The 10,840-nt window shown below is 30.0% G+C and overlaps 1 protein-coding gene across 4 annotated transcripts; it reads right to left on the bottom strand.

Annotated features, from left to right (window-relative positions):
- Positions 1 to 214: 214 nt before the first annotated feature.
- On the bottom strand, positions 215 to 8,708 carry LOC105629109 (PHD finger protein ING2). Of its 4 annotated transcripts, none has more exons than XM_089726278.1 (9): positions 8,554 to 8,683; positions 3,480 to 3,733; positions 3,282 to 3,353; positions 2,541 to 2,752; positions 1,844 to 1,907; positions 1,231 to 1,487; positions 1,062 to 1,100; positions 636 to 756; positions 215 to 359 (listed from the first exon to the last, which is right to left on the bottom strand). In XM_089726278.1, the coding sequence occupies exons 2-8, from the start codon at positions 3,523 to 3,525 to the stop codon at positions 643 to 645; spliced, it is 804 nt and encodes a 267-aa protein (XP_089582404.1). In that variant the 5' UTR covers positions 3,526 to 3,733; positions 8,554 to 8,683; the 3' UTR covers positions 215 to 359; positions 636 to 642. The 4 variants fall into 4 exon arrangements, with proteins under 4 accessions (XP_089582404.1, XP_037497744.1, XP_037497745.1 ...); XM_037641816.2 differs by having other exon boundaries at positions 215 to 486; XM_037641817.2 differs by having other exon boundaries at positions 215 to 756; positions 3,480 to 3,640; positions 8,554 to 8,708.
- Positions 8,709 to 10,840: the final 2,132 nt, after the last annotated feature.

Genomic DNA, 10,840 nt, shown 5'->3' on the forward strand with positions numbered 1-10,840 from the left:
ATTTGTAACTACTGATGGTAAAGTTCTATGTCTATATATAAGTATTTGTAATTCTTGATATTATTATAATGATTTTTTTTTTTTTTTTTGCTTTAAAAAAAAAGAGTAGTCAATTGAAGCAGCTTCAAATTCAATGTTATGTTTTGAAATCCAAATAAGATTTTGATGGATGAAAAATTATTTATTATTACCTTTATTTTAACTTGAACACTACTAGTAAGTAATAGCATTTTAATTTTTATAAAATAAAAATATATTTGAACAAAGTAGCCCAGTGAAGCAACATACTAATGAGTTGGTCAGCTCATCAACCTCTGCCAAACAAGTGCAGCGCAGGGACATCATTTGGTATCGAGTGCCTGAAAAGGCTGGGCATTGTTTGTAAGGATAAACCACAAAATAGCACTTATAATATACACATCTGTTTTCACTACAGATAATTCCCAAGACTTGCATTGAAAGGAGGGTCTTTACAAATCTATTACCCTGCAAATGCATTTGACAGAAGAGGGTTGTGTTATAACAAAACTTGGCTCTCTGTTTGATCAAATTAGCCATTGTAATACCTTTTTTTTTTTTTTTTTCCATTTTCGACCAACAACGAATACTTCAAAAGAAAAGCAATAGATACATACATGTATATCATAATTGGCAATGGGGTAGCTGTCGGCAGGTTGGACAATACCACTTTCCCTTGAATCTCGTCTCTGGCGTTAGACCAACACACGCATAATGGAACCATTCACCTCCTTCGCACTGTAAATTTGGTACGTTAAAACTAACGCTTTCACGAAATAACTAATTTTAAGGCTACATTTTATTGATAAAGCTGTGTATCCAATTACATTTTGTAGCTAGTATTTATATACATGAGGAGTTTAGCTAAGGAAGGTATATTAAAGGAAATAATTATAATTCTAGGGTCACCATCCCATAATTAAGGAAAGATAATCCCCCGAATCAGGGGAAATGATTATCCAACTTATGGATACACAGTCCATATATTATTCTAACAATTGTCAAAAAGAAGAAACAAAAAGAGACAAAAATAAGGTGCTTACATTTTCATTATCACATGCAATCATATCTCCAAAGGACACCTGAAATGATCATACAATTAGTTTAGCAGATCTACAGGAGCATTACTAATAACTAAAGTTTTACTTGCAAAACAACTCTGCAGAAGAGATGGCAATGAAGTTGAAATGATAGTAAAAGAGGAGTCAGAACCTGATGGCAGACACAGTAGGTAGGTTCATTTGGATCAATGGGTTGATCAACATCAACTGAGACATTAAAATCCTTCTTAATTCCTGGAGGCGGCATGAGCTCAAAATCCCTATCACGTTCTCGATCCCATTCCCTGTCCCTAAGCTCATTCCTTTTTGATTGAGGTGTCCCATAAAAGGACTTGCGTTTTTCGAGTTTAGGAACTAATATAGGTTGTGAAGGAAGAATTGCTGGTTCATCTGCTGGTATTTTCCCCTCTGATATTATTATGAAAGAAAAACATAAAGACCATGACTAAAAAAAGGTTATAACAAATTCAATAAGCTACCTGAAGCACTAAGTTCTAAGAAAAGCAGTCATTTTACATAGAACTGCTAGAGGAAATTGAGATTTCAAAATAGATTTCTTAATATATGGTTCATGCTGAGAAGGTGTTTATAATCACGTATTAGAATGTGTTTTTTTTCTTTTTTTTTTTTTTTTTTTTTTGGTGATGCAATTTCAATAGGGCAGGATGTACTTTGAGGTGAAAGCGTGAGACTATTCCAGGATTTGCATTTGGGTGACATGATATTAAATTTGAATATCTGTAATTTTGTATTAGTTTTTGTACCATGCTTCAAATCTTCTGCAAAGTTGTTTAGATCCTCATCTAATCGTTTGATATGGCTGTCTATCTGCATGAATTAAAAAAGATACGGATTAATATCATAAGCATTTATTAAAGCCCACGGCTAGTTAACTTACAAGAGAAATGATGAAAATGAAATAAAGTAATCAAGAATCTAAAATAACTCTGAGGGGTACTCATACTAGCCCTGCAAGTTCACTAGCCGAGCGAACATGTGTAAAGTTCCTGGCATGACAGTTTCTTTAATTGTAGTTTCTTTAATTACATTTTGATCGCATATTCCGCCCAGACAATTGAAACCTATTACGAAACAATCCACCATATATAGCAAAATGAGCAAATTCTTCACACAATGCTAGCTCTAATGACCACGTAATTTTGAGAAGTTACAACATAATGTTGTATCGTCCACTTGAAGATATTATTCACTATGCATAATTACCTCTCAAACCTAAACTCCACATCTGAAAGCAATTTTTAGTGTCGATAGAAAAATAGTCCAGTATTAGGGATTAGAAACACATGCTTGAATTATACAAAAATGAGAAACATGTCCATTTTTCTTTTTACCAACTACCACGTATCGCAAGAAATTCCAAAATATCGAAGCAATATATATAATATCTAGAAGATATGAAAATAACAACTGGTTGAAGGCCTTAATTTAGAAGAAGCTTACAAGGTCATAAGCTTGTCGTGCTAACAAAACCTTCTCAGTACACAAACTCAATGCATTATCCTGATTTGCCTCGATATCCTTTCTCATTCTCTCAACAACATCATCCTCTTCACTGTTACTATTATTGAAAGCAATACCATTTCCTCTCTTTGAGCTTTGTGATGCCAATCCCAAACAGTATTTTGTTTGCTGCCTGGTCTGATTTAAAATTGCTTCCAAACATACAATACAATGCATATGTAGATTAGACATATGTATGCTTAATAAGATAAGAGAGATAATTATAAAACCAAACAAACATTTATTCATGTCAAATTGCAGATGTTCATGCAGATAACTAGGTGTTAAATTGTATCTATCTACATATAGATGCTCAAATACACAGTGAACAAATCAACAACAGAACCACACATGCATCACATGTTGCTGCACATAAGTATGCTGATACATTCATAATAAAATACAGAAACATTTTAATGAAACTAGAAAAAAGAAAATTCTAGTTTTACAACTTCTATACATGCATTCCTGTAATGCATATGAATAATTAAATATAAATGTAACAATAATTTATGAATAAACATGAAAAGACAAAACTCAAGAATTTCATTACTGCATGGTCATATACTATATGTTACGTATGTATCATAACGATCAGTAAGAACCCCTAAAATAAAAAATTCACAAACTTTAAAGGACCAGAAAATATAATTAGAGAAATATAGATGAATATGGGCTTACAATGCGATCGCTCATCGAGCTCTTTGATAGTATTGAGGAGTCTCTGAAGCTCGGCCGGTAAAGTGCTTGCATCTATTCAAATTCAAACTCAAAATTTAGATATAAAAAATTGCAGTAAATTACGGTCATATAAATTTATGCCAAAAAACCGAAACGAACAGAGGCTTTGACAAATAAACACGAAATTTATGAACTTACACTCCAAGTAATCGTCGACATAGACTCCAGTTCTAGCGATTGCCATTTTTGTTTCCCTTAATAGATAGAGTCACTATTTAGGGAGAATTAAAGAAAAGCTGACTCAATTAATTTTGCTGAAATTTTGGCAAAATCTCTTCTAAAAATCGAACGTAAACCCCCTGTGAGAAACAACAATTATAAGGTAGCTCAACTGCCAGCATCATCAATCACACACAAATGCCCAACCCGAGCCTACAATATCAGTTCCCTTCCTGCATCACCAATATAACTCAAATGTCCATTCAATAGCCTCAATATCAATTTAAATATGCATTTACTTCCCACATATATTACATATAAAAGAAACAGTTAGCTTATTAGTAATAATGGTAATAACTATCCGAACTTATATAGCAAATCCACACAATTCCTGATACGGATTCGCTCTCACTCAACCATGGAGCTCAAGGGAGCATGGGTACCTCAACTTCTAATTAAGATTCGAGGACGAATCTTTTCGAGGAAAGAGGAATTATATGGATTCGCTACCACTCAACCATAGAGCTCAAGGAAGCATGAAGAACAACAAAGGAGATCTATTGGTGCTTTATAGTGGACCAATTACAAGAAGTCATACAAAGATAAATGGGGCAGCCATGTCCTTATATGTTCAAGACCAAGTTATATAAGAGCTTCATGATCTTGCTTTCAACAAGTGTTGTGTGGAACTTAAAGGCACACCTAGGCTTCTTACATTGTTAAAGGCATATGTCGATGGTGTAGCACGCCCTGGCCGTACTAGAGCCTAACTTTCGCGTAACAAGTTAGCCTATTTGTGTTAGTTTTGATTTGTAATGTTGTTAATGGATTGGGCCACCCTTTTATTTTTATCCTTAGTTGGTTTGGATTAATTATTCTTTATCCTTAGCTGGTTTGGATTAATTATTCCTTATCCTTAGCTGGTTTGGATTAATTATTCCTTATCCTTAGCTGGTTTGGATTAGTTATTCCTTATACTTAGTTGGTTTGGATTAATTATTCCTTATCCTTAGTTGGTTTGGATTAGTTATTCCTTATCCTTAGTTGGATTGGATTAATTAGTCCTTATCCTTAGTTGATTTAGATTAGTTAATCCTTATCCTTAGTTGGTTTGGATTAGTTATTCTAAATCCTTTAAAGATCAGGTTTTTAGATTCTAGTATAAATAGTTTTGTTATGTTGTTAAACAAATCATTCAATGAATTAGTAAATCTTCAGATTTGTTCATGCTTTTGGCGTGTTCTTTGATTAGAGTGATTGTCAGATTACTTTCCTCTAATTGCATCAAGAATCAAGGTAAACTTATCAATTTACTTGTGGCGTTTATCTTATTCTTCTTTACTCTATTATTGGTGTTCTTGCTTCCTTAAGCTTTGGGTGCCATAGAGGAAGAGTTTAGTTTGATCTTTGAACTATTCCAATCTTGTCATAGAGTTCTTGGAATTAATTTTCATAGGGTTCCGCGTCAGTTTGGTATCAGAGCGAAAGATTAAGGTAAATTCTTATTTATCTTAGTTCTAGGATTTTTGAGTTTTCTTATTTTCTTGAATTCTTGAGTTTGTCTTATTGTTTTGATTCTGAATTTTGCATCATTGTGTTTTCTTGATTCGTTCTTGTTTCTAAAAAAAAAAAAAAAAAAAAAAAAAAAAATTAATTCGTCCCCCATTGAAGTTGTCTTTGTATTGTGTGGTTTTTTTTATCCTTATCTATAGAGATTTTGACCTTATCTTGTGGAATTTAGACTTATCCACTTTGCTTCTTGATATAGCTTATCCTTATCTAGATTGAGTTATACTTTATGAGATAAAGTAGCATAATTATTTGTCCTTATCTTTTGGAGATTAAACTTATCCACTTTAATCTTTTGATAAAATCTAATCTTATCTACTTCGTGGGATAAGGCAGCACAATTATTTGTCCATATGTTTTGGAGCTTAAACTTATCCACTTAAATCCTTGTTAAAACCTAATCTTATCTAGATTGAATTATATTGTTTGGGATAAGGCAAAATATTTTGACTTAATTTGAGATCTTATCTTGGGAAACACATGATCCTTGTTTGGACAACCTAGTTATTCTTGCTAGAATAGCCTATCTTACACTTATTTGCACAAGCATACACCTTTAGAGTTAAAATTAATCAAATTGTGGCATCAAGTGAATTTGGTTATCAATATAATTTTTGTATCAAATCTGAATTTTTGGTTTTATTGTTTGTTTGCTTTGATTGGGTAGAATTAAATTACGTCTATATGCCACATATGGTAAATTAGAATTAAACCAAATATGGAGTAGAATTTAATTCTACCTAATCAAAGCAAGCAAACAATAAAACCAAAAATTTAGATTTGACACAGAAATTATAGTGATAACCGAATTCACTTGATGCCACATTTAATTAATTTTAACTCTAAAGGTGCATGCTTGTGCAAATAAGTGTAAGATAGGCTATTCTAGCAAGAATAACTAGGTTGTCCAAACAAGAATCATGTGTTTCGCAAGATAAGATCCCAAATTAAGTCAAAATATTTTGCCTTATCCCAAACAATATAATTCAATCTAGATAAGATTAGGTTTTAACAAGGATTTAAGTGGATAAGTTTAAGCTCCAAAAGATATGGACAAATAATTGTGCTGCCTTATCCCACAAAGTAGATAAGATTAGATTTTATCAAAAAATTAAAGTGGATAAGTTTAATCTCCAAAAGATAAGGATAAATAATTATGCTACCTTATTTTATCAAAAGATTAAAGTGGATAGGTTTAATCTCCAAAAGATAAGGACAAATAAGTATGCTACCTTATCCCACAATGTAGATAAGATTAGATTTTATCAAAAAATTAAAGTGGATAAGTTTAATCTCCAAAAGATAAAGACAAATAATTATGCTACTTTATCCCACAAAATACAACCCAATCTAGATAAAGATAAGCTCTATCAAGAAGCAAAGTGGATAAGTTTAAATTCCACAAGATAAGGTCAAAATCTCTATAGATAAGGATCAAAAAAACCACACAATACAAAGACAACTTCAATGGTGGACGAATTTCGTTTTTTTTTTTTTGTAGAAACAAGAACAAATCAAGAAAACACAATGATGCAAAATTCAGAATTAAAACTAATCAAAAAAATAAGACAAACACAAGAATTCAAGAAAATAAGAAAACTCAAAAATCCTATAACTAAGATAAATAAGAATTTACCTTAATCTTTGGCTCTGATACCAAACTGACGCGGAACCCTATGAAAATTAATTCCAAGAACTATATGACAAGATTGGAATAGTTCAAAGATCAAACTAAACTCTCTCTCTATGGCACCCAAAGCTTAAGGAAGCAAGAACACCAATAATAGAGTAAAGAAGAATAAGATAAACGCCACAATAAATTAATAAGTTTACCTTGATTCTTGATGCAATTAGAGTAATGCAATCTCACAATCACTCTAATCAAAGAACACGCCAAAAGCATGAACAAATCTGAAGATTTACTAATTCATTGAATGATTTGTTTAACAACATAACAAAACTATTTATACTAAAATCTAAAAACCTGATTCTTAAAGGATTTAGAATAACTAATCCAAACCAACTAATGATAAGGATAAGGATTAATTAATCTAAACCAACTAAGGATAAAGACTAATTAATCCAATCCAACTAAGGATAAGGAATAACTAATCCAAATAAACTAAGGATAAGAAATAATTAATACAAACCAACTAAGGATAAGAAATAATTAATCAAAACCAACTAAGGATAAAGAATAATTAATCCAAACCAACTAAGGATAAGGAATAACTAATCCAAACTAATTAAGGATAAAGAATAATTAATCCAAACCAACTAAGGATAAAAATAAAAGGGTGGCCCAATTTATTTGTGGCCCAACCCATTAACAACATGACAACTCAAAACTAACACAAATGGGCTACCTTATTATGCCAAAGTTAGGCTCTGGTACGGCCTGGGCGTGTTACACCATCGACATGTGCCTTCAACAATGTAAGAAGACTAGGTGTGCCTTCAAGTTCCACACAACACTTGTTGAAAGCAAGATCATGAAGTTCTTATGTAATTTGGTCTTGAACATACAAGGACATGACTGCTCCATATCTCTTTGTAGACTTCTTGTAATTGGTCCACTAGGAAGCACCAACAGATCTCCTTTGTTGTTCTCCATGCTTCCTTGAGCTCTATGGTTAAGTGGTAGCGAATCCGTATCATTCCTCCTTTCCTCGAAAAGATTCTTCCTCGAATCTTAATTAGAAGTTGAGGTACCCATGCTCCGTTGAGCTCCATGGTTGAGTGAGAGCGAATCCGTATCAATTCCACTCGAATTCATATAATTTTCAATAATTATAATTTAATAAACTCGTAATTTGTTTCATTAATTCACTATTTAATAACCAACTTAGTTATAATAATTCTCCTTTGAGTCACAATCAGCTCAAAATGCCAATCATTGCATTTCTTTTTTCCATCGAACTAAAGTCAATAAATTAGAACTTACTAACTAATTTTCCCATTAAATGGCTAGAACTTTCCCCTTATGCTAATTTTCACACCACTAACTACTTTAGGTACTATTAATGATAATTATTGAGTTAACTAGCTAATAATACCTTTCTAGGACTATTTTAACTCTTGTTTTGTCATTTCTAGATTTTTCGGCTTCCAAACCTATTTGCCTAATCGCGTCCATTAATATTTCAGGTATCAAACAATGTCGGATTCAGGAACCGATTATATAACCATAAGCTTACACATCAAATGGTTACCGGAGCCCGCCAGCCAGCAGCGGAGCGCCCCCAACTGGTGGCCGGAAAATCCAAATCTAACCATTTCACACAACCCATACATCTAAACGCTCCAAATTCAATGAGATACTCAATCTAACATCAATTCGTGGAAATTTTAACCAATTTAAGCAAACCCCCAACTTTCCCCAAATTCAAAACCTTGAGCCACAAGCTTGTCACAACTCAAAGAATCTTAAAAATTGATAAAGGAAAATCATTCTAGAGTGACAATAGAGGGATTCCGAACTCACCTCCACCGTTAATGCTCGCCGGAATCGTTTGGGCTCGCCGGAGAAGATAGCTACGAACTGTAAGAGTTCCAGCCTTCGGTTTTCCACTTGGTTTATTCTTTGGTTCAGGTAGCGGTTTGATTTCCTTTCTTTATTTTTATTTATAGAACTCTAATTATTACAATCAAAAATAATATTTTTAAATTTCCAATTTTAAATTTAATTGAAAAACTTTTGAAAATTAAAAATAGGGTTGTTTCATATCTCCCTTTACGGCTTCTAAATTTTACTTATTTTTCACATATTTTAAGGCTTAATTCATATTTTATTAATTTTCTATTCTTACTAATATATGTATTTTGATAAAAATAAAATTATGTCTTTTTATAAATTTATATCATGATATTGTTAGAGGATATTTAAATATTATTCAAATAATCACTATTATTAAATTTCATTTTGAAAATTTTTATGTTCATGTTGAAATTAAAGATAAAAATTTTAGGTTAAATAATGGCCTTTTCACACAAAGTAATTGATATCTATCTATATCTATATCTATCTATGTAAATATATAATTTTTAAGACCTAAATGCTTATATGGTAATATGTTAGAATATGAAAATGATGACATGACATTTTATTTTTTCATTATAATAAATATCTTTTATATTTAAATAAAAATTAAATGTTCTTTATTAAATAATGGAATTACAATTAAACTAAAAAGATTTCATTATCATTAATATATAATAAATATAAAATTTTTTATTAAATAATTTTATTTTATAAAAAAATAATGGAGTTATAATAGAGTCATAATTAATAAAAATTAATTTAATAATATAATTAGATTAACAAATGGAATTAAAATATTAATTTCAATTTACTAAAATTTATTTTATTAACATTAAATATTCTTATATTTCATTTAGTTTAAATATATCAGAATTTCACAGAAAAAAATAAATAATTAATTAAATATATAAATTGTATAACAATAATGTATTTACAATAATTAATTGTACTAATTAATATTTCAGTTCAACATTTGAAAATTTAAAAAAGAATCTATAATTTTGTCTTTCATCATTTAATCAAAAGCACATAAGCAAATTATTTTAAAGCAACACAAACATAAATTAAAATAATGTTTTTCAAAATTACATGAAATAAATTAAATAATTAATTGCGCGAGTCCAGGACTAGTTTATGTATTTTTCCGTACCTATTTTTCTAATTTATATTTTTTTAGAGATTATTTTAGTTGTCAATTATATATATAGGTAAATTATCTAAAATATTGAAAAAAGAAAAAATATATTATAAATAAAAAAAAATAATCTATTAAAATGAAATACAATTTTATATTACTATTATTGTTAACAATTATTATATAAATCTGAATTTATTTCAAATTTTATTATAAATAATTGAATCTGATAACATGGATACATTTATCTTACAAGTTATTGAAATTTTTAAGCTTTTATTTGGCTTAAATTTTTTTCTTTCGAACTAATAAGCATTTATACATAGTGTATGGAGTATAAAATCTTTTGTTGTGCAAAGCAATATTGAAAATAATGCAATTAAAGTCGATGAAATAGAAAGAAAGCCAAATTTTATAACTTCCTATAATTTGAATACGTACCTCGCAATAATGCAATAATTGAAATTTTAAAGATTAAAAAATTACAAAATAGACAAATAGTAATTGACCATATGTCTCATTGATGGACTATATTTAATATCTAGGATATAATTGTAATTTAACAAATGATCAAACTATAAATTACCAGAGACACCAATAAAATTATCGAGCATTAAAAACTTAAATAATTTAGTAACGCTTGAGCTAATCTGTTCAGTAGTTAATTTTTGTATCTCTCGCTCGAACATTAATCTGCACAATAGCTCTATTCCTATCTATAAAAGCTTCTCTACTTTCTCGGTATAAACAACTTGAGATCTATCTATTCAAACATTAACTTAGTGAGTTTTTTGTTATCATTCTCCAATTATTCTTTGTTTTATTTCTGTAACTATCATAAGAAAAAAACAGATTCTTCTTACTCAGCTTTATCTTGTGAAGTTCTCATCAATCAACTTTATCTTACTTAGATACATATATCATTGATGCGATAGCCAATTGTGAGTTTTAAAATGTGATTGAAATTAATGATCTTGCTCATAGAATGATAAATATAAAGAAAGCATATATTATATGTGTTAGTTTACAAGTTTATAACTTTGGCTCTAACCTTAGGTTATACATATTGAAAGGGTTTTTTTTTTTTTTTTTTGT

This window comes from Jatropha curcas, chromosome 9 (genome assembly GCF_041381405.1).
Source record: "Jatropha curcas cultivar XTBG-Jc1 chromosome 9, XTBG_Jcur_1.0, whole genome shotgun sequence".
Taxonomy (NCBI): domain Eukaryota; kingdom Viridiplantae; phylum Streptophyta; class Magnoliopsida; order Malpighiales; family Euphorbiaceae; genus Jatropha; species Jatropha curcas.

Excerpts from the sequence above, each read along its gene's own strand:
- LOC105629109 (XM_037641817.2), bottom strand. The coding sequence starts at position 3,525 with ATGGCAATCGCTAGAACTGGAGTCTATGTCGACGATTACTTGGAGT. Across the intron at positions 1,488-1,843 it reads TGCAGAAGATTTGAAGCATG|AGGGGAAAATACCAGCAGAT; the intron begins GTACAAAAACTA and ends TAATAATATCAG. Across the intron at positions 757-1,061 it reads TTGCATGTGATAATGAAAAT|TGCGAAGGAGGTGAATGGTT; the intron begins GTAAGCACCTTA and ends CCAAATTTACAG.